General features: G+C 52.5%; 2 protein-coding genes across 6 annotated transcripts in view; one reads left to right on the top strand and one right to left on the bottom strand.

Annotated features, from left to right (window-relative positions):
* The window catches only part of CACNA2D4 (calcium voltage-gated channel auxiliary subunit alpha2delta 4), a 111019-nt gene that overhangs the window by 62365 nt on the left and 25262 nt on the right, over nucleotides 1-23392 (top strand). Inside the window, exon 26 of the mRNA XM_029955242.1 lies at nucleotides 3443-3523. Within this exon, the coding sequence (XP_029811102.1) occupies nucleotides 3443-3523 (81 nt within the window). The remainder of the gene's footprint in view (nucleotides 1-3442; nucleotides 3524-23392) is intronic.
* Nucleotides 6786-23373, bottom strand: LRTM2 (leucine rich repeats and transmembrane domains 2). Of its 5 annotated transcripts, none has more exons than XM_029955247.1 (6): nucleotides 22946-23373; nucleotides 16145-16331; nucleotides 15565-15705; nucleotides 12363-12953; nucleotides 8948-9361; nucleotides 6786-7870 (listed from the first exon to the last, which is right to left on the bottom strand). In XM_029955247.1, the coding sequence occupies exons 3-6, from the start codon at nucleotides 15629-15631 to the stop codon at nucleotides 7848-7850; spliced, it is 1095 nt and encodes a 364-aa protein (XP_029811107.1). In that variant the 5' UTR covers nucleotides 15632-15705; nucleotides 16145-16331; nucleotides 22946-23373; the 3' UTR covers nucleotides 6786-7847. The 5 variants fall into 5 exon arrangements, with proteins under 5 accessions (XP_029811107.1, XP_029811103.1, XP_029811104.1 ...); XM_029955243.1 differs by having other exon boundaries at nucleotides 8884-9361; nucleotides 22946-23371; XM_029955244.1 differs by having other exon boundaries at nucleotides 8884-9361; nucleotides 16145-16327; nucleotides 22946-23371.

The raw sequence follows: 23392 nt of genomic DNA, 5'->3' as shown, positions 1-23392 counted from the left end.
AAACAAACACAGTATAAGATAAGAAAAACAAATCCAGCATGGCACAAAGGAAGAGATTTGACCCAAAAGTCAAGAAGAGCTGGATTCTAGCCCAAAGTCCAAATAGGTGGATATTAGAAGAGTTGATCTTTAAGATTTTTCTATTTCTAAACATCTGAGTATCTTTGAAAATTTCTTAGGTCACTCAGATGAAAGTAACAGACCTTATTCCAGAAGAGGGCTTCTGCACTTCCAAATTCACTTCCTCATCACACCTCTTCCCAGAGAAAGCAGCCTGATCTCCACTCCCCTGGGGTCTCCCAGGAAGGAAAACATTGGGCTCCCAGTCTGCTCTTCAGGAACTCCCAGTAATAATTGCGCACCTCCTGGCTGGCAGGCCACTGGGGGCTTGAGGGGTAGGAAGCAGGGCAGCCAAGCTTGGTCCCATGGACCAAGCCCCCAGATCCCTACTAGTCCAAGGTTCAGTAAGGGTTTCAGAGCTCCAGGCACCCAACTCTCAACCCCCAGACCCCACTCTGGAAAATAGCCCAAATAAAGACAAGTTAAGTGACTTTAACAGAGCACTAGTAAAGTTTCAAAATGTTTAGAAGATAAAGGGATTCTGGAGGATGCAAGACTTCACCTTCTTAATGTACACTCAAAGACTCTATGGCCCAGAGGGGTTGAGGGACTCATCCAGGAGTCCAAGAGTCTGCAGCAGAGCAAGCTCTCCACCAGGTCACCTTGGGGGAAACTGACCCTAGTACAGTGGAGCAAGAGGGCCAGAAATATCCATGCCCAGTTCAGAATGCAAAGAGATACAGAAAGAGAGGGGAGAGGGAGAGGAAGAGTGGGAAAAGGAAGGATGAGAAAGAGAAGGGGGAGGAGGAATAAGGGAGGGAAGGAGGGTGCAGGAGAGAATGAGGAGAAGGAGGGGAAGAGAGAGGAGGATGAGAAGAGGGGGAGGGGGGAGGAGGGGAGGAGGGGAAGAGGAAGAAGTAGAGAACTCAGCTGGGAGTTTGAGATGCCCTTCCACCAACCCCACCTCCCCACCCCCCCACACCCCGCCCAGCCACCACTTCCACCAAAACCATCCTCCGTCTTCCTGACGGAGAAATGCCCTGAGCTGACAGCCCAAGAGACCCAGGAAGTCCCCCTCTATGTCCTCTTGACTCCTTCACTCTGTGCCTAAGCCCACCTCTCCATCCTATGCCTGTTCCCCCCACTGAATGCAACATTAATAGGCTTTACAAAATGTTCTAAAGCATATAACTTCTTTAATCTCTACAACCCTATAAGTTGTAAGTGTTGTCAGTGTTGTTATTCTCTTCTGACACAAGAAAAATTTGAGGCTCAGAGACATTCTGTGACTTGCCCAGGATCACACAGCTAGGGAGCCACAGAGCCAGGCTAAACCCAAGTTCTGCCCACCTTAAGTGTAAGCTAGGAGGAGTTAGAGGAAGGGAGTGCTGTCATTCACAGTGAAAGCCTACAGGGGAGGCTCACAAAGCCAAGGTGATGGTCCCCTCCCCACATTGTCCCCCAGAGCCGGAAAGCGGCAGCTCTTTCTTCCTGTCACCTTCTATAGCAGGATCAAGGACTCCCCAAGGAGGGGCTCCCGCAGGGTCCTGAGGAAGTTCTCTGGAGTGAAGCCCTGGCCCCCCACCCCCAGCCCATGATGCTGGCTCCCTCCTACCTGCGTTGTCACTGGGCCCATGCCTGAAGGCTGCAGGGGTTGCTTTTTGTGGCGGTGAGGTAGGAGGGCGGTGGGTGGGGAACTAAGCCACAAGGAGAAGAGAGGGAAGCTGGCAACCCAGAAGGGGGGACGGTTGAGTAGGGAGGCAGGAGCTTGCTCTCTTTTCACACCCTCACTTGCTGCTTTAGCTCCTGTCTATGCTTAGAGACACGTGGACACCTCTGCACACTCCCATTCTCCCCCAAGGAAGAAGACAACAACAGCTTCATTGTAATGAGGGGTGGGTACCCTGAGGAGGCGGAGGAGTCACCTCCAGGGTGAGTGGAGGCTTCCATCTTCCTCTCCAGGCTGACTCTGTTGCCCTTTGCCTGGGGCCTGGTGGGCTGAGTTCTGCCCACACAGAGCCGTCTTTTGCAACCAGTGCCTGAGAAATCTGCCAGCACAGAGCAGAGTCTCACCAATGCCCAGGTGCCTCAGGTCTATCACTCTTGCTTCTAGACATTTCTAGAGGCAAGATGAGGAAGCTGACTTCTGTGTTTATTGTCATTTTATCATGGCAAATTCCTCAAATCAGGGACAATGCTACATATTGTACGTTTCTAGTATCAGAGTAATTTTGGATTTCTGTGGGATATTTGATTATAGCGAGGTGTGATGGATGAGCTTAGCAAAAGAGATACGAGAAAACAGTGGTTAATTTAAGTTCCACCACAGCAGATGATTTCCACACAAGCTTCTCATGACCTATTTGTTTCAAGCAACATTTGATATATAAAGACATTCTAATAAGATAGCACTTGATAAAATTTTTCCCCTTTCTTGGAATTTTTAGTAATGGAACTTGGCTAGACAAGAATGCTTTGAAAAGCAAAGTCACGTCCCTGGACTGATGAAAATTAAAAAGCTCAAGGTCATATACTAGCCCATACCACCTTCAAGACAGAAAGCTCTGTTTCAATGTAGAGCTGAAACCGCTGCCTAAATTTTGCACCTATGGTGGCCTGATTCTCTTGAAACAGGCGGGGAGTGCAGCTCAAGACATGCCCATTGCCCTTCAAGAGCCCAGCAGAGTGTCCCAGAAGTGCACCAGCCATCTATAAAGCACGTGAAAAACATGGCTTGATAATGGCTACCAATGACCAGGATTTATGGAGTGCCTCAGAGGTGTCAGGCACCAGCCAGCCTTCGTGCCTGCTGCAGCCCCGGCATCCGGCCTCCAGAGGGGCTGGCTGTCAGTGTCACCCTGACTCATGTGACTGATGAAGGACAGCCCAGGATCAGCCACTGCCGAGTCCTGGAACACAGCCTGTCCTTCTGCTGGAAAGAATCATTTGATGCAAGGCCAGTCTTCTAGGTGGAGCTTGTGCTGGGAGGGACACAGCAGTGTCCCTGAGCTCAAGTGAGGCAACACCCAGCAGACATTTGCTGCCCTGAGGCAGAGCAAACTCACAGTGTCCTCATGATAAGGACAACACTGCATTGTCCGGGCGGCCAGGGGCCATGATGTATTTATCTGGCAGGTTCAGATCTGCACAGGAGGGTGGCAGTGCCCCACTCTTTGGAGGTGCTCCACAAAGACCAGTGGTTGATGGTAACAGAGCCACCATGGCAACAACTTCCCCAAACCCTGCCCCCCTCGCCCTGACTTACTCAAGGAATGCCCTCACCTGGTACTTACATTGTCTTCTCAGCCTACCCAACCACTACCCAACCACAGGCTCTTCCCCAGGTACTGAGAACTTGACTTAGCAATTTTTGTTTCCCCAGAAAGTCCAGAGCAGCCAATGGTAGTAACAGCAAGCACTGCTGTGGCCGTGACAGTGGACAAGAAGACAGCTATTGCTGCAGGTAGGAGCTGCCCTTTGCACCACTGTGGGAGCTGTGAGTCAATGTCAAGAATAAAGCACATGGTAATAGCAGGAGGACCCTGCCATAGTCTGCAAGGGACACAGCCCTCAGACCATAAGTTTTCTCATGGGAAAAAGGAGAAAGGCGTCCTCTCAAGCCATTTTGGTTATAAAACCATAAAACCTTAGGTCCAAAAGAATTTAGGAAGTAAGTAAAATGAAGCTCAGGCAGGTTGAGATCTGCCCGACATTGCACAGGACAGAGACTGCAACCCAGACCTCCTCACCACCCCTCTGTGTGCTACTTACCACTTCTACCACCTTAGTTCTAGCATCGCCTGTGGAGAGAGCTGAGCTTGTGACTCAGACCCTAAAGTAAGAGCCCGGGACACATGCTCAATATGTGCTAGGCACCTCAGAAACTGCTTCCCAGGAACATCTCATTCAGCCCTCAGGGTGATCCAATGCAGCTGATACTTTTGGCTCCATTTTACAGATAAAGAAACTGAGACATAGAAAAATTATTTGCCCAAAGTCACACAGCTAATAACTAATGAAGCTAGATTTTGAACTCAGGTTGCCTCTCTTTAAGCCCCAGCTTCCTACCCTATGTTGTCATTTGCCTCATATGTGATCAGAGCACCCAATGACCCTCCCACGCTGCCCCAACATGGTAGCTTCTTGGTATCTAAAAGAGTCCTTTGCATGGGTGCCTCCTTGCCTGGGCACCGTCAGCCCTGGGTGGTGAAGCCCTCAGCCCTCATTATAAACCCTCGCTTCAGTTTCCATGTGTCAGAACCAGCTGTGTCCTGCAAAGGTGTACAATCCAGTGGGCACTCAAGCATCAGCCATCATGGGTCCTGTCCTGCCTCTCCAGGGGCCTGGAGCCATGTGAAAGGGCTCCAGCAACTGGATCAGACAGGGGCAGGCAGGGGTGCATGCATCTTGTCCCTCAAGGCTGGATTCAGGGCAAAGGAGGTAGGAGGAGCTGGCTGGGGTCTGGCAGAGATTGTCCAAGCCTGTCTTCCTGCCTGAGGAAACACTGGCACCACTGGTGGCCTTCAAGATGGACTGCTACAGCGTTTGGAAGGAACCATCTCAGCCACCTTTTTAAACTCAGGCCACAGTGTGCTAACTCCAAACCCATTTCTAGACCAAAATTGGACCTGAACTTGTCTCCCTAAAGACTATTGTGTGGTCCCAGCTGAAATCTGTGCCTGTCCTGCTCCTTCTTTGATGTGGACCTTCTAGCTCCTGCTAGACCCGAGAGTCCAGGAACCAGAGGGGACAGAGGTCAGCCTGCTGGCTGCGTTCCCCTGCACTCTCCAATCATTTGATATCATTTTTAACTCAAAGCTGAATCAGAGCCTCCAGGGGTTGCCATAGAAACCATGTCCTGGCACCTCCGGTTTAACTCACTGCAGACAATGGCTCTGACACTCTGAGGTCTGCATGGACGTGATAGGAAAAGAGTGAGGTACTAGAGACCTTATACTTCAACTTTTTGGGGAGGTGGTTCTTTTGTAATTTCCCTTCCCTGAAAAATGGCTCAACCTCCCTGACACTCGGGACAGAGGAGCCAATAGTTGAAAGCAGGGTAGGCAGCTTGTTTGCTGTCCTGACAGTTTCATCCCTTGGAAACCAGTGGTACCATGTGCATGTGAGCTCCAGAACTGAGTGAGCATGGCAGCTGCCGGGCAGGCTGCATGTATGATTTTGTGCACTGAGCAAAGGGAGAAGGTAGGAGACAGGTACTCAGACCAGCTACAGGGACCAGGTATGTGCCAGATGTATATATAATGCCACAGGTTCACACAGAAGAAAGATGAATGAAGAGGGATCATTTTGATCTCTGAGCAGGTTATTTATCAACTGTTTATGCAGAAGTTCTAGGAATCTTTTTGATCAGGATCCAATTCAAGTTCCCAGGCCCTCTAGACCTACTTGGAGAATATTGTGCAGCATAATGATGGTGGCACCTTAAACTGCATGTGTGTTTCTCTAGCACGTATCCTGTAGTACACACGTGTCCCTGTCCAGAGGCCTTTAGCAGCGAGCCTACTGTCTGGAGCCACACAAGGGCTCCTCCCCTCACTCTGCCTATGTACAAATGGGCCTAGCCATCAGACCCGTGTGTGCACATGCACAACAGTGGTGTACATGATGCACCTATGCATTCCCCAGGCCTGTGTCAGGCTGGTTCAGGACCTTGCCCTCTGCCTCTGTAGCAGAGCTTAGGGAGGACTGTGTCTCAAGTCTGCTATACCTGTTAGGGCTTCAGGAGGGCAGCACCCCACAATTATCACCACCTCTGAAATGCAAACAGCCCAGCTCTGCTGGGAGTCCAGCTGAATGCCAGGAATGGGACCTGATGGCTCACTTCTCCCTAGGGCTTGCTCCTGGCTCGCTGGGATATCATCCAAAGGAAAGCTCCTAGAAAGAAAAAAATTCTCTCTTGGTCTCTGATGACTAATGAACCATATAGCCTAGGCCCAATCAGCCAGAGGCCAGTCCAGGCCTGGAGGTGAATCACTCCAGCTTTGGATGGATGAACAACCCCAGAGATCTGGCCCTCTGGCTTATCTTCTCAGCCCCAGCCCTCCAGTTCATAATTCTGAGTCCCTCCCCCCGCCACTGCCACACCTGCTGAATCCTATAAAGGATCATATTTGAAAGCTCAGAGTGTCATCTGCCTGTCCCTAAAGTCAGTCTTGAAGGTACAAGAGGATAATAGCTTAAAAGGGATTCCTCATTCATGTTAGCAACCCCCCCAATCTCACCAAAGCTGATGAAACCTAACCAACAGCTCTTGGAGAGAGCTCCCCCCATCTCCCATCACACAGTGGTGTCCTCTGAGCAAATGCATGCCTTCCTACCACGACCACTCATCTGTCCTTGACTGCCACAGTGGATGAGCACACAAAGGGCTCAGAGCAGTGACAGGTCTCCAGCTGACCTTCACTTTCCAGTGCTACATGGAGAACCAACCTGAGGCTCACGTATCCATACTGTCAAGCCAGTACATGGGTGACTTGCTGCATTCAGCTACAGAACCCATTCTAACCCAGGACTCAGCCCTCCACATCTGTCCTGGCAGTGCCCCAAGGCAAGGTCTTGGGCAGGAGTTTCCTGTGTGTCTTATGGTGGTCTGGACATTGGAGTGACATCCTGAAGCAATTTTTGCAGCTTCCTAAGGAGGTCAGGGAGCAGAAAGCCACTCTCCCAGCACCCACATGCCCTCCCCACCCAAGGAAACCAGGAGGTACATAGGAAAATACAGTCTTTATTGTTCTTCTGAAACAACAAACCAGAAATATAATTTTGCCTTTAAAAATCTTCTGTCTCTGGCTGAAGATACCACCATTGACAACACCCACCCCTCCCCTCTTTTTCCCTTAGAAAATTCCTAGATCTGGTATCAAGTGGAAAGAAGGAAGACTGTGTCCCCAGCCTCAGGAGACATGTTTAGCTGCCTGTTAGCAGCCTGAGCTAGAGAATGGCCTACTCAGAGGCATTCCCTGCCTTCCCCCACAACCCCCTTCACCTACCACGGTCCCCAGGACATGGAAGGATCGAGGGGTGCAAGGCAAGGTGGGCCTGCCCTGTCCTGCCCTGCTCTTCTTCAGACCTTTGACCTCAGTGTTCCAGTGGCCTCTTCCCAGACCATCACCAAGACTCCTGTCTTGGAGCCAGAAACCAGACTAATGCCTCCTGACCCTCCAGAAGCCTTGGGAAAACTTGTGTCCAGCAGAGGAAGACCTAGTACTCATCTGAGATCAGACTCAGGGGAAGGGACAGACCTACAAGAGGGACTAATGGCCCCCCCAAGCCCATACAGCCATCTTCTCACCTGCTGCCCCTTTGGTGTAGGCCTCAAGTAACAAACAGGCCCCTGGCCCATGCTCTCGTTTGGAGCCCAGTCCAGGTGCAATTAAAACTGCCAGAAAGCCAATCTGAGCACATAAAACCCTGGGAAAGGAGCCCCACAACTGAGGCCTCTGAGCAGAATGTGGCAGCCCTCTCTCTGTCCCTGGGGTCTGCTTGGAAAATTCTGGCAGGCAGTGAGCTTTGGCGAAGGCCACCTGCTTTCCCAAGATGCCACCAGTAATGACCCAGTCCCCACCCCAAGGTCCCAGGCCTGGAGCTGTTGAAGATGGAGGGGTGAGGGATACAGAGCAATGGTTCTTGGGCTGCAGGCTATAGGAGTGGAACTGGTGGGTGTCCCCACGGGGCCTGGCAGTGGTGATGTCCTTAGCGCTGAAGAAACACCCAGTGGCGAATGTGCCTGGGCTCCCGGGAGGCTGCCATCCACACATGCTGTAGCTTCAAGGCCTCTGGGCCGGTGTCCCTGGAAAACCCAGCAGGAGAGGTGTGAGAGGGTTACCATGGTGACAGGCAGTCTCATCCAGCAGCACCACTTTGGCCCACTTCAGAGGATCTCAAAGGAAGCCTTGTGTTGTCGGTGTGTGCTTCTCCCCCCTGTTGACTTGAGAAGATTGCAGTGAGCAAGCAAAAGGTTCTGTGGCCTGAGGGGTAGAGACCCAAGGGGGAAACATGTCTCTACCCCCAAAGTTCTCATGACCTCTGTTTCCATGTGATTCTGTGTGTGTGACATAGAGAGAGAAAGAGAGACAGGTAGACAGACAAACAGACAAGACAGAGACCAAGAAAGAGAGATTTCTACTTGATATAATTGCACTGGTGTTGCTGAGTGTGTGAGAGCAGATAAATGAATCCAGGAGCAGTGCAGTCGGTGTGGCCTATAGCAGATAGAGGGATATAATGGCTTCAGCAGAGGGGGTGTGTTATAATCGTGTTTCTTAGTGCTGGGTCCAGATGCTATGGCTGGTGTGATTGTACATTAGTAATAGCGGTTGAAAGCTGGACCCAACTCTGACACTAAGGGCAGCTGAGAACATATTCCTGTCTTAGAAGAGGGTCACAGAAGTTGACCCTTGGCCCCCATATCACTTCCTCCCCACCCCTAAATGCAGGTGAGGTGCTATGAGTAGGAGGTAGGGAGAGTCACCCAGCTGTGACTACAGCCAGGGCAGGAAGGGCAACAGGGGGAACACTGAGTCCAGAAGCCTCTGCTTGAACACATATCCTTTCTTCCCTATTGGCCAGAAGCTTAGGGAGATCCCCCATGTGTTCCAGAGACTTGGTGGCTCAGAAAGGAGCAGGAGCAGAGCCTTTAGCACAAGGGCAGCTTCTGCAGAGACTTGGAAGTTCATGGAGACAACCGCACTGTGGCTTGTTTGCTGGAGGGCAAGGGAGGAGAATGGAGGAGGGGACTGTGGTGGAGGGAAGGGCCAGCCCTTACTGAAGCAATCCCCAGTGTGCTCTCCCTGCCCTTCCTACCTAGGCCAAGTGGGGCTGAGCTCTCACGCCACAGAAGAGATCTGCTTCTGGTCTTCATGCTCACCCTCCGGGTCCCCCATTAGGGGCTGCCTCTTCTTGAGCTCTCGGTGGTACTTGGCCATAAGGGAGGCATAGATGCAGCCATAGGCAGCAGCCACCACCATCATGATGCAGACAATGCCACAGACAACCCCGGCGATGATCACTGTGCCGATGGCTCGCCTCACGCTCACCGGCCGATACCTCTGCTTCTGGGGGCAGGCTGTGCTGGGCTCCGGCTCCGGCTCAGCCCCTGGCTTAGGTTTAGCAGGTTCAGGGCTGGCCTTGGTGCAAGGTGGCCCAGGAATATCTAGCCCAGCTGAACTATTCTCATCCTCCAGCTGGGAGCAGTAGTTGAACATCTCCATGGGGACCACACGCATGTCCTTCCCCCGCAGCTCCTTGGGTAAGGTGCAGGCCAGCTGGTCCAGGCGCCCCCCTGCATCCAGGGAAAAAAAAGGAGGGACTGACCAGACATTCAGAACCTGGACTTCCTCTCCCCATCCCCAGGTCTCCAAAACAGAAGGCCCAGAAGTTCTAGTTTCTATCAGGAATGCAGTCAGTTCTGGAATCACATCAATAGCAGAGGAAGCGAGAAGAAAAACTAGCATTTACGAAGCCAAGGTTCAGGATAGATGAGGTACATATATCATGTCATTTCATCTGCACATAAGCCGTATGAATGGATGTTGCCATTATTCCCATTTTAGAGCAGCACACAACCATTTCAGTCAAGACTGCTCCTTCCAGTATCAAACTGACCCACAAGAGTAAGGCAATGCTAATATATGAAGGTGCTCAGGGAAGAGTTGACAATGCAAAGATAGAGCCAAGAGCCTTGCCCAGGCTATAATTCTTCTATTCTCTTTGTCCCTGAATCTGCCTGTTCACTGCCTATCTGTAAACCCAGAGCACTGTTCTCCACAATATCTTATTACTCCAGAGCTCCTCCCTCTCACAAACAGGACAAGTCAAAGCCACTGCCACAGCCACCCTGCTTCCATGCAGAACCGTTTGGCTGCCCAAGACCATCACCTCTTTGGAGAAAAGAGGTGCAGTGATAATATTTTCCTTTTCCTCTTTAAGAGCAACCCAGTAGCCCATCAGCACCCCAACCACAGCATCTCTGAGTGAAGCAGCCTCTTGGAAGGAAATCCTGAAGACCAATGAGGGCAAAGGAGAGGGGGCCAGTGTAATGAGGGAGTGTGGGCAGCAATAGGTGCATGGGCTCATCATGACAATGGTGATAGCCACACGAGGGTGAAGTCATGAAGGCGTACAGATGAAGAACATGGGTGGGGTGAGAGAGAAGGTAGCCAAGGAGAATCCCCTGAGATGTCAAAGTCAGATTTTGACTCTCTATCCCCTTCCAGTGAAATCTAGATGCAGTCAAGAAATACCCCCTTCCAAATAGCTCCTGCTGAATGTGCTCCTGCTAATCCATCACTCCCAGTCCCATCTCCCAGCACAGCTGCTGCAAGCCTCCTCATACAACAGATACGTTTTTCCTGGGATGCTGATGAAAACACCCTGGGATTTTTTTTAAAGAAATGCAAGGTTGTAAACAACTGTGCTATTGAAAAGTTTCAAAAATATACATTCCCATGTTATGCCCTTTTGTGCTGAGAACTTAGTTCCTGATGACTATATGAAAGGACAGGGACCTTTCCTTGGGATAAGACATGGGTCTGAAGACGCCTGATCTCTAGTTCCCCTAGGCCCACGACTGCCTGGGTGACCTATGGCAGGTCTTACACCCAGCAAAATGTGTCCAAGGGCCTTTGTACAGGCAGGAACTGGTGCTAAGGTGGGGACAACCTCACCATCCTGCTCCAAGACCTGAGGTTGAATCCCGGCTATGTCATCTTGCGCAAATTATTTAATTTATTTAATTGCATTTGAGTCTTGGTTTTCTTGGCCATAAAATAAGAATGGCTAACTCAATTAACTGCTATAGGGATTAAAATAGATAATGTACATGAAAAGATATTTATAAACTAGAAACTACATTAATTATTTTTCCCAACTCATAAAAATGGGAGAAATTGTCATAGTAACTAATATTTTATGGTACTTTACAGTTTGTAAAATTTTTTAAATAACTAACACATGAGAATACCACCCAAATAATTAAGATGGTGTCTGGATATGAAACAAAAGGAGTGAGACTGGGGAAAAGCATTAAAACTCTTCACACTGATTTACTCATTCAGCAAATATTAATGGAGCATCTACTTTGTACTGGACACCAAATTATGTCTTATTAAGTCCATTTAATATTATGGCTACTGCTAACAAATGAACAAATAAATGAAGAGGTTTTATGAAGGACTTACTTTATGCTAAGTACTTTTCAAGACACTTTTTGTGCATTACTATTCAATCCTCACAATGATTCTATGAGATAGCTGTTATTTGCCCCATTTTCCAGATGCAAACTCTACCACAGAGAGGTTTCTCAGGATCACACAGCTAGTAAGTGACAGGGCCACACATCACACCCAGATCTGGCACTTTTAACCATTATGCTCACTTCTTTGACCTCCTTTTACATTCCGCTTTATAGTTATTCTAGAACTTGCCCAGGTTAACAAGAGGGGAAGGAAAAGAGTAAAACTAAAGACAGTTGGGGGCACCAGGGTGGCTCAGTCAGCTGTGTCCAGCTTCGGCTCAGGTCATGATCTCACAGTTTGTGAGTTGAGCACCACATTGGGTTCTGTGCTAACAGCTCAGAGCCTGGAGCCTGCTTCTGAGTCTGTGTCTCCTTCTCTTTCTGCCTCTCACCAGCACTCTCTCTCTCTCTCTCTATCGCTCTCTCTCTCTAAGATAAATAAACATTAAAAAAAAACCTACAGATAGCTTATTTATCTAAGATAAATAAACATTAAAAAAACCTACAGATTAAAAGCTTTGAATATAAAATTTCTTGAGAGAGAGAGTTGAGATCGTCATCAAAATGAAAATTTGGTTTTATCTGTGGATTTAAATTATATTCTGCCCTCCTGAAACTGTGGATATTTAAGAAATTATTATATTATTCAGAAGAGTCAGGGTGGTTTTTCTTCCTCCTACCATGCCGGGAAGCCCAGAGGCATACCTGGTGGGATGCAGAGAAAAATTACACTGAGTCTTTAAGTTGCCTCATGAAACCTACAGAAGTGAGATCAAGTTACAGTGAGTCAGTCTGAAAGAAAAAGGACCAGAAGGAGGCAGGAGGGGCACACTGGGAAGAAAGCGGAGCCGTAGAACAGGAGGGAAAGCAGCACTGGCTCCCCTGCCCTGGTGAGGCTCAAACTTTTCTAGCCCTGCTGGTGAGAGATAGGGCCACCCGCTTCTCCCTGGACCTCAGCCCTGAGTCATTGTCCAGCCTCCAGGAAATGTGTTGGGCCAGGGAGTGATCCTTCCAATTCTCACACCCAGGCAAGACTAGCTATGCTCACCTCGGTAGGAGAACCACTCCATCCAGTGCTTGAAATCACGCAGGTTACAGTCGCACTCCCAGGGGTTGTCCCCAACCTGCAGCAGCTGCAGGCTTGCGAGGGGTTCAAACGTCAGCCGGTCCAGGTTCTGCAGACGGTTGGAGCGAAGTGATAGGGAGCGCAGAGCCGGGAGTCCATCGAAAAGGCCAGGGGGGAGCTGGGCCAGGCCGTTGATGGACAGGTCCAGGTGGCGGAGCAGGGGCGAGTGCTGCAGCAGGTCCCTGTCCAGGGTCCTGATGCTGTTATTGCGCAGCTGTAGCTCTGTAAGATTTGTCAGGTCGCCGAAAATGGAACGGGGCAGTTGGTCCAGGAAGTTGTTGGATAGGTCCAGCCGCTGAAGGCTGGACAGATTGGCGAATGCCCAGCTAGGCAGGGCACTCAGCTTATTGTTCAAGAGTAAGAGGGTTCGAGTGGCCGCGGGCAAGTCCGGGGGCACCATGGTGAGGCCTAAGCCACTGCAGTCCACCTCCAGGCTGCGGCTGTCACACTTACAGGAGAAGGGGCAGGCAGGCAGGGCCTCCACAGCATACAGGGTGATCCAGCAGGTGATCCCTGGAGGGGAGGGGAAAGAGAGGTGGTGAAAAGAAAGCAACACTCTGACCGATACCACCTACTGTTTCTATGCCCTCCTTTCTAATTTGTATCATAATGGCCTCTTGACTTTATCTGCTTTGGCCCAAGTCACAGTCAAGGCACAAACCTTTACTGACCACATAAAAAGATAATTAGCAAACTCGAAGCAGGTCTATATTACTGGACATCACATAGTGTCAGCAGGTGTCCTTGCCTCCCTGCATATCGGGCAAAGGAATCCCTTTAGTGAAGTACAATCCTGCAGAATGGCAGACCTGAGTCCAGAAGACAAGCAATGCTGTTCCACAAAGATGTCCCAGCTCACAGGGTCTCCCATGGTTGACCTTCTTGGGAACTTGGGCCCCACGGACACCATAGATGTTAACAAAATTAAGGATCTAGTAGTCAAAGAAGCCTACTCCCTTGTTCCTCTCCCAGTGTCACAGAGAAGGATTATCTTTCCAAAAGAAAATGGCCACACTACTGCTTCCTTCTCTTCTGCACCCCCACCCCCAGCTTGGAACTGCACTAGGCTAAGACATGTCATGCATGGAAGCGTGAAGACCAGGAGCCCAAGCCCATCTAAGGTCTCACTCCAGAGACCACTGTGGAAACGATAAGGATAAGATGCACAACTCCACTTCCATGCTGAAGAAGACGGGCACAAGCCCCTGCACACTATAGGTCCAGAATTTTCCCATTTATTCTCATTCTAAAACCAGACATACACTTAGACTGGGTTCCTGTTTTTAAAAGCTGCAGAATGGACCCATTAACAGCATCCCATTTGTGGTCCCATGTTTTGCCCAGGACCCCTCTGAGTAAACAAGCTCAGAGCCTAGTCTGGGGAAAAGCTGGGGGGCCCTCAAAGAACAATCACAACAGAGCAGTTCATTCTATTGTCCAGCAGCCCTTTCTCAGAGTGACTGGAAAACTCCCCTTAAGTGTCTTCCTGTGTATCAGAGAAGTTTGCTCACTGTGAAAGAGAAAAGGGATGAGCTCAAAATAGTTCAACTTCACCAAGTCAGCACCCAGCCTGGCAAATTACTGGCCCCATCTTGGATGTGGGATTCATTCATCCAGATCTGACAGCACATGGGAGGTTGTAGGGGGCCAAGGGTGGGAATGCCCTTTTGTGCTCTCTCTCTCTCTCTCTCCCCTGTGCATGGCATGTCTTAGCCTAGTATAGCTCCAAGTTGGGGGTGGGAGTGCAAAAGGGAAGGAAGCAGTAGTATGACCGTTTTCTTTTGGAAAATGAAGCCCAAAAGAAAGGCCCTAGCCAGGGAGGTGATAGAGAAGTTCAGACCCAGTTCATGGTCCAGGTTGCCCCACCCAGACAGGCAGCAGCCACCTGAACTTGAGTGCCTAAATGAGATGCCTAGTGTCCCCAAGAGCAGAGCTTGAAGGAACAGTAGGGACTGTCCCCCACACACACACCTGCCTGCAGGGTCACTGATAGCTGAGAAGCAGACTGCAAGGCTGACACCTGAGCCTCTTCAGTCTCAAGGGGAAATGAGCACAGTCATGGCCATGGGAGCCAACGGATGACCCTTTCTGGCCATGTGGGGTCAACCTGCTGCTACCTGTCACCCTCTTACCCCTCTGACCCACTGCTGCCAGGTCATCCTGCCCCTCACTGCCTCCACCATGCCATTTGAAAATCAGCATTCTTCAGACTTCACTTTCCATAGGAAAAAATTCAATCCATCCAGCTTCCTTCTTAAAAGGATCAACATAACCAGAAGTCATTATTCTCCCCACTCCTGAAAAATTCAGGGTGACATAAAAGCTCTGGTGACAAGAAAACGTAATCCTGTATTGCAAGGTGTTGAGTGATTCCAGAAAGAGGTTGAAAGGGGATCTGAGTGGCTCGGGGATCAGCCACTCTCACATGGTGAATAATTCAGCCTGCTTATGTCGTGGGGCAGCTGCCTCCCAGGGCTGACCTGACGAGGGGAGAAGTCAGGCAGAAAATGTCCTTTAGGACCATGTCTTACCTCTTAGCCATGCAGCCTTGGGCAAACCTGCCCTCACAGACCTCGGCCCTTTCCCTCATAGAGGGAGTTCTCTGGGCTTCTTTCAACCTGACAACTTAAAGGCTTTCTTATGTTAAATGGAGGCCTCAGTCTTCTCAGATGCAGAAGGAGGGTATGGGACCCAACCCCTAAGGTCCTTCCAACACCACAACCTAGGAGCTCTCTAAATCCCTCCATTTCAGAGCTGAGAAGTCTGAGACAGAAGAGAAGTCTCCAGGCTCACCCAGCCAATGGAAGACAAGAGGGAGACTCACCATTAGAACAGGACTCTCCCAAACTGGACTGCAAGGGGCAGGGGTGGACTTCTGGGCACAGGAACAGACCCACCTGGGGAGACAGGTCCACCTGTCGTGGCCTCCAGCTCCCAATTTAACCACTAAAGCTCTCAGCAGTGACTCTTCCTTTGGCTGCCACAGATGCCAGTTGCATCTACAAGATTGTAGAAGGCAAACCCTGGCCTCCCAGAGCCCCCCCACACACACACACACAGCCTGGCATGCATCCCCGCACACCAGGCCAGCCCCTGCCGCCTGCCCCCTCCCCACTGTACTCACAGGAAATCTGCCTCCACGGCAGGGCAAGCCGGGTCCTCTGCTCAGGGCCACTGCCCTGGGCCAGCATGGTGAATGCCACAGCTCTCAAGACCCTGCACCTCTGGGAGAGAGGAGCCCCTCGGTGTGTGCTACCTGTCAGTCCTGAGAGAGACAGAAAGAGAGAAAGTGCTGAGCAGGCACTTGAGGCCGGGTTCCAGCCCAGGGGTTAGGGAGAGGGCCCGGTGTCTCTTTACACTCCTTGTCATTCCCTCTCCTGTTCTTCTCAGCTCAGCTATGGTTCCCTGGGGGGCGGGGAGGTGTTGGGAGAGGAACGAGGGGCAGAGAAGCCAGGAATCCTTCCACATCCCTAGGCGACTGGGGAGGCAAGGAGAGAATGGCCAGAAGTGGCCTCTCCAGTGTCCTCCCCACTGCCTGTCTTCTTGTCTCTCTGGTATGTTGATCTCTAAAATGTTTTGGGAGTAATATGGCCTCCTTTGTGGGCTTTCTCCCATGTCACAAGTAGGGAAATTGAGGGATCTGTCTACCAGGTAGCAGAATGAGACCATAGTGACACCATTGCCAGTCCCGGTGCTGCTCTTACCATGACCCCCGAGGAGGCAGAATCTGCTGCTGGGTCAGATGTGAGGCCCAGGCCCAGCTCTTGCCACCCGATGGCCTCCTGCTTCCCCTCCACCTTCGCCTGAGAGGTGAGATGCAGTGCTCTGTCTTCCGCCCGCTGGGCTATAATAAGACTCATCAGCTCAGGGAGTTCATGCTGCAGCAGCTGTCTATGCAGGAGACAGAGGCAGGAAGGAGAGGAGGAGATTTCAGAGCACAGGGAAGGCTAGGAGCGGCCCGGGGCTGCAGGAAGGCAGGTTTCTCTTGCAGATGACAAAAGAGGGGTACTCACCCGTCTAGGGTCTCAGAACCTACCCTGCCCCAACCCTATGACTAATAAGAAGGACACAGGCCCTCCTCTGGTCCTCATTTTCTTCCAGGTATGGCTAAGACCCTCAAATGGAGGCTAGAGCCTCCACTCTTCCAGCCTCAGCAGAGGGATGGGAGAGGGGACTGTGGTGGCTGCCCCTGCAGCAGGCTGGGACAAGGAGGGCATGAAGACCCTGAGGGCACTGAAGACCCTGCCCACAGCCTAGCCTCTCTGGCTCCCAAAGGACACCGTCCTCTCAGCCGCCTGCTTCAGGCTGGCTCCTCTGGTTGCCTGCTGCAGTGTCCCCTCTCCTCGCCCCCCTCCCCTGCCCCCCTTTTCAGAGCCAGGGGCAGAGTTAAGCAGGCAGCTGAAGTGGAAGGGGCTGCTGGGAAGGTAACGTGTTCAGCTCTGACGTCTCTGCATCCAGCGAAGCGGGTTTCCCTCAGGCATTTCAGGTCCTGCTGCAGTTCCTGGTGTCTCTCACTGCCTCCCCAGGCCCCACTCTTGAATCCAGCTGCCTCTGGTGGCAAAACCCACATACAACACAGCAAGCCCTGCGCGGGGCCCTCAGCTGTGCAGCCTGGTGTGTGCAGGGGTCTTGGCTTTGCCTTCCCCCCACCCCTCCACCGGGGAGGGCTCCAGGTTGTACAGGCCTCCCAGAGGCTGGCAGACAGTCACAACAACTGGCCCCCTGACATGGGGTGTGCCATCACACTGCCTCTTGGATGGATCCCCGGGCCCTGGGCTGAGGTGTGAAAAAGCTTAGAGAAGCTCAAGTGTCTTCTCCAGCTGTTCTCTCAGGGCCAGACCCCCACAGGCTCCTGGTTCAGAGGTGCAGGGAGGCAGGGCTCCTAGTTTCCTTGTGGTCTGCCATTCAACCTTAAACAAACCCATACACTCTCTGATCTCCAGTTATCTCTAAAAGTGGTGACCGCAATACTTAATGGGCAGGATCTCTTTGTGGATCCACTTAATTAACAGAGGAGAGTTAACATCTACTATATTTAGTACACATTACCTTAGGAGAAGATTCAGGCGAATGTGCCCAGCATGGACTTGAGCCCATGATAGATATGAGGAAACACCAGTTTCCTTCCTCTGAGGGGAGGGGATAGCAACTCGGAGCAGCCTTGGGAACATCTCCCTCTTGGTTCCACCAACCTCACACATGGGTCTACTTCTCTATTCCTGAGTGGATGGGCCATCACATGATGCTCATGGCTGGACACCTCACACACACAGCCTTCACAGGCCTCCACCGCATACACCAGTGTCCACCTTCTCTGTGTCACTCAGGCCCTGACCCTCAGAACAGTCTCTTACTCTGGCAAAAGCCCTCACATCCAGGACTCACAGAACCCATATGATATTAGGCAGCTTGGTGACCATCCACGGCAGAGAGATGAGGACCAACTTGCTTAGAGTCACACCCTAGGTCAGGCATAGGTCATAGCCTGGCTGCTCATCCACCCCCCTGGCAACTGTCACCCAGCAATGGCCCTTACGGGAAGACACATATGTGTGCACAAGGTAGGGTGCACATAGGTTCCCAGACACGTGCGTGGAGCTTCCAACATAGCACATGGTACAAACACACACCCACAGAGAGCTGTGCAGTAGGGCACGTGCTCACGCACACACACACACATGCACGCGCGCATGCACACGCACGCGCCTTGCCGGCAGCCCTCCAGCACTCCTCTTCAGATGCCAACACTCAGCACAGCGAGATGCCTGGCAGGTCCCAGAAGCCCCCAGAAGACAGATGTACGAGGGCACCTCCGGCCTAGAAGTGAGGTCTAAGGAAAGCCCTGAAGGGCTCTACCCCAGGACTTTTTCTATACGTAGACCCACAAGGGTGCTGGAGACCCAGTGTAGGCCTCTGCTCCACTCTTTCCAGCTTCCTGCAAGGACACAGGTGGCAGAGAATCCCTCTCTCCCAAGCCCAGGCCCTATGTCCACCTGAACCTCCTCCCTTCTTTCAAGCAGAATCCTTTTGCACCCCACTCACCCCTCCCCGACCTCAGTGTCACCCCCATGGTGAACCCAGGGGTTAACCAGCAAACACCCATCATGTGGAGATGGTGGCCTTGAGCAGGTCCTGATGTCCCATCCCCAGACTTGGATGATGTCACCTGTACAAAGCAAGTCAGGCAAGTTGCCACCATGCAGATCCACAGGCGACATCTTTCGAAGTAGCCGGGCATTGTTGATCCCAGTATCTCTGGAGAAATGTGATGAAAACAAAGGTCCCCAGGCCTGTGGGGGGTGGGGGGGGGGGCTGTGTCTATGCTCCCTAGGAAGCTGGCCCTGCCCCCATGGGCATCATAGAAGTGACCTTTTAGGAGATTTGGGGCTAGAACCCAGCAATTTCTGGCTCCTTGGCCCTTTGCCCACCAGCACACCTCCAACCAAAGGACCCCTTCTCACCCCCAGAAGTATCTAGCCTCATCAGGAAAGGGGGTGACCTACATTAGGAGAGCAGCTGCTGCAGCAGATGCTGGCCAGCTGCTGGAATAAATTTACACTGTCTGAGAGGGAAGTCCCACCCAGGATGGAGAATGGGGGACAGACGAGAGCAGGGAGGTCCTGCCAGAAAGATTTTCTGTCTCCAAGTCCCACAGCCTCCTGGCTCTGGATGCTGGACCTGCTCCTAATTGTCATGGGACTCACTGTCCCATTCCCAGAGACAGAGACACCAGAGAGAAGGGCTGGGCCCCAGCAGGGAACCCCAGCCTCCTTTGCCAGGCTGTGCTGAGAGAACCAGGATTGGAGGATGTGGCTGAGGAGCTACAGGCAGTCAGGTGGAGAAGCCCTGAGAGCCCTTCGCTACTTGGCCTGGCCCCTGGGCCTTACCTGGGCATTTCTCAGACATGGAATCTCAGGCCTCACCCTGGTCCAATTCAATTAGAATCTGAATTTTAACAAGATCCTATACTCAAGTTTGAGAAACACAAAACCAGATTGCCTCTCCCCCGGCAGGCCCTGGCATCTCCCGGGGGGCCATGCTGGTCAGTCTCTGGAAGCCAGGCCCCATCTTAAATGCGGCAGTGACCTGGGCCAAGTGGGGAGGATACAGACATTAGCACCCCCTTCAAAAGGCTTCTGTATGGGGAGAAGCAATGACCAGAGCCACAAACATCTGTGCGTAGTGTCCTTAGTCCTCATAACTCTCTGAGGGGGGTATTATTATTAACACCATTTTGCAGATGGGGGAAACTGAGGCAAAGGAAATCAAGTAACTTGCCTCTGGTTAGGCCCCAGAAGAACAAATACAGCTTTGGGCCCAAGCAGTCTGGTGACAAAGCCACTCACTGAGCTGCCTCTATAGGCTTCTTGGGCTGTTCTGTTCCTGGTCCGCTTACACATGGAGGTTCAGGTATAAGAAGGAAAAGGCAGAAAAGGGAGATGTAACCTGTGTTGCTGTACTGTGTACTGTACACCACAGTCTACACAGCACTGTGTACTGTACTCCACAGTCTACACAGCATTCCCCCACCTGTCATCTCACTGGAGCTGAGGAGGCAGGCAGTCAGATGCCTCTCCTACTGGTGAAGAAACAGGCTCTGTGTGGTCCTGGACTCAGACACAAGCCCGGTCTCCCCCTCCCAGCCCTTCCTTCCAGTAACATTATAGATGCAGTGGGGAGAAGCCCCAGGTAGCCAAGATCTTAGGAAAGGAAGGGGAGGGGTCTTTTTAGAAACCCTTCAGGCAGAAGGTTGGGTGCTGAGGTGAGGAGGGTACACTGGGAGCCCCAGGGAAGCCAGGGGTGAAGGGTAATGATAAAACAGGAGGCAGCAGTAAGAGCAGAAGGTTCCACGTGCTCCTGCCTAGCTGAGTGGGTGCAGCTTTCCCCGGAGACTGGGAGTGGGGGCCGCTTCCTGGGTGGAGCACCTCACCTCAGCCCTCTGGGTAGGATCGGCCAGCCAGAGCCCCCAAACCTGAGTGCTAGAGTTAGGATGGTGCAGAGCCATGGCCTCTCTGTGCTTCTGCCCCTTCAATTCCTCCTATAGACAGAGATAATCTTCCACATGGAGCTGCCTCAGACCCCAGCCAGAAACCTCCAACACATCTACCTGGTGTCCACACTCTTCTGTCACGTCCATCTCCCTAAGTCAAGTGTCCAAATCACACAAGCACTTAATGCCCGTTGTACCTCAACCCAGGGCTCCTAACTCCTGGGACATCATGCTGGCCCTGCCATTCACCTCCACTGGTATGTCTCCCTTTGAGGACAAGGCTTCTGCATGCCCTCAGCATCCAAGACTCACAGAATTTAGAAGCAGAAAGGACCTTGGTGGTTGCCTGTGCACCCACTTCACTCTGCAGAAAGGTGAAGGTCACAGGCAGGTAAGAGGCACCAGGAGGGTGAGAGGCACCAGGAGGGTGAGAGGTACCTGGACCTCAGGGCAGCCTGAGCTGAGCCCCACTTGGTGGGGACTGTGCAGGGCTGTGCTCTGCACCTGCTGCCTCTAGTCTGCCCATCTGGACCCTTCCAGGAAACGTTCTCAGTCTCTTCCTGCCTGTCACCCCCATAACATACACTGCCCAGGCAGCACAGAAGCAGATTTTTTTAAATCTTTCTATCTGCACTTGGAACAGGCAAACCTTCCAGGTTCATTTCAAAATGCATACCCCATTCTCACTTTCAGGCTTCCTGCATCCTGGTTTCCTTGTTGAATGGTCCTGATCCCAAACAGATCCTCTGCTAATCGGAACATAAAAGCCCCCTGAGTCATTCCTCTCCGGAGCCCTTCTCCATTATGAACAAACTAAGCGTGTTCATTGAGGTCATGGATCTGGGCTCAGACCATGCATGGCCTTGGGTTGGGGGCTGTTAGGGGTGGGGAGAGGGACAGAAGAGACTTGATCTGGGTAGAAGGAAGGAGAACCCGAGAAGAGAAACTGCCTCTGCTCCAACTCCTTCCTCCCCAGACACCCCAGCATTACATAAAGGCTCTCCTCTGCCTCCTCCCCATGATACCCGTTCCTCCAAAAGCAGCCCTATAGGGCCCCTCAGCTTTGGTGCCTAGGAAATGGGAATAAGGTTTGCTCATCTGGGCCCCAGACACAGCTTCCAGCCAAACCCCAAAGAAACCAGATCGGTTGCTTAAGAAACCTCCCTCCTTCTCCTGCCACCCCCAGGCTGGCTTTCCTGGGCTCCCTCTTTTGGCAGTGCTGGAGACTGTGGCAGCAGGGAGGTGGGGTGGGAAGAGCAGGAAGCTGCTTTGGGTTTCCCTCCTGCTGGACTTCCCCCGCCCCCTCCACGTGCTCAGCCTCCTCCCCCCCGCCCCCCCCCCCGGCCTATGTAGTTATCTAAGCTGCCCGGTGTCAATCTGAGTCATGCCAAGGCAATGCCCAATGTGCCCTGACAGCCAGGTGCCTCCCTCACCATCAACCCCAGAAACTCTGAAAAGCTTAGCTCAGGGAAAAGACAAAGCAGACATTGGAACTGAGCTGGGTGGTAGGGACTCCTGGTCAGACCACCCTCTCTGCATTGTCAAAATGGACCTCTGAGAGCCACTTTCCTGCCACAACTCAGGGTGTCAAATGCCCTGCTGGATCAGGAAACCAGGTAGGCATGGCTTGGCTGTATACCACCTGCTCCCCCTAAGCTGAGTCCACACCTCCCACCATGGCATAAGGCTTCCAGACCCATTTAAAGATAGAGGACCTGGTGTGTAGCTGTAGTACATGCTGAGCAAGTTCTCACAAGCCTGGAGCCACCCCCTGCCCCTGGGCCCCTAGAGGGCTGGGAGCAGGGCCTCAGGCTCACCAAGCAAGAGCTGCAAGGCTTTTCTCCGTTGTCCACTCCCAGCCACGCCCCCACCAGAAGGCTTCCCCCACAGCCGCGTGGACCCATGTCCAGCAAGGGAAGGGCTCCTCTGCACCTTGTCCAAGGACAGCTGCCTGAAGGCCCACAGTCCCATGCTGAGGGCATCTTGCAGAGAGGCTGCCCAAGATCTCTTCCCAGACCTCAGACAGCACAGCCCTTCAGCCTGCCATCCCCCCACCAAGCCATCCTCTGTACCAGCCCTGTTACCAGCAGCCCTTTCCCATAGCACCCAAGCTCCTCAAGCTGTGTGTGCTGAGCTGGCCAGGCAGGCGGCACAGGGCTCGCGGCTGGCACTCCCCGTGCTGCAGGGACTGGTTTCTATGCTGCCCCTGGCCTGTCCTCTGGCACTGGCACTGCCCTCCTCTCTCCCTCTCCTTCCCCAGCTGCCCCCTCCCCAGCAGAATCCCAGCTCACCTACCCAGCGCTGTGAGGTCAGAGTAGCCCTGGGTCCGGTATCTCTGGGCGGCCCAGACGTCCGGTCCTGAGCACTTCCCCAACCCCAGCCATCGCTGCCGGGCAGGAGGCAACAGCCGCTGTCTGTGCATGGCCAGGAGACCCAGCAAAGATGGGCGCCCCGTTCCAGCCACCCTGCACCCCCACCGGCCCTTCATTCCTTCCCTCCAGCGAACAGCACTCACCTATCTTCACCCTGACCGCAAGCTCCTTAAATCAAGTAGCTCTAAGCCGTCCAGTGAGCCCCTCCTGGGATTCCTGGAGAAATCCAGACAGCACTGCCAAGCGGAGTGCAGTGGGCACTGAGTCCTCAGTCCGCAGGGAGCAGGGACCTGGCACGCAGCGCACAGCACGGGAGAGAAGGAATGCCTGCCGCTGCTGCCAGGGGGCCGGGGCTGCTGGGTCAATAGCAAACTGAGAAGGAAAGAGGGAGGGACAGAGGGAGACAGGAAAAGAGAAGAAAGGGAGAGGAGGAGAGCGCGCTCGTGTGTGCGCGCGAGCGAAGAGACGGAGCAATGGAGTGACAGCTGGGGGTACATCTGTGATGACAGCGACAGTAGCACACACAGGCGCGCGCGCACAGGCGCACACACACACACACCGGAGGCGCTTGTGGCCAGAGGGCAGCGCTC

Source organism: Suricata suricatta, chromosome 10, assembly GCF_006229205.1.
Source record: "Suricata suricatta isolate VVHF042 chromosome 10, meerkat_22Aug2017_6uvM2_HiC, whole genome shotgun sequence".
In the NCBI taxonomy this organism is placed as follows: Eukaryota; Metazoa; Chordata; class Mammalia; order Carnivora; family Herpestidae; genus Suricata; species Suricata suricatta.
The sequence above is the reverse complement of the archived record's forward strand: the minus strand, read 5'-3'. Positions and strand labels throughout refer to the sequence as shown.

Coding starts and splice junctions, on each gene's coding strand:
- LRTM2 (XM_029955243.1), bottom strand. CDS start 15,631: ATGCTGGCCCAGGGCAGTGGCCCTGAGCAGAGGACCCGGCTTGCCCTG. Junction 12,954..15,564: donor GCCGTGGAGGCAGATTTCCT/GTGAGTACAGTG, acceptor CCTCCCCTCCAG/GGATCACCTGCTGGATCACC. Junction 9,362..12,362: donor GGAGTGGTTCTCCTACCGAG/GTGAGCATAGCT, acceptor CCCTGGATGCAG/GGGGGCGCCTGGACCAGCTG.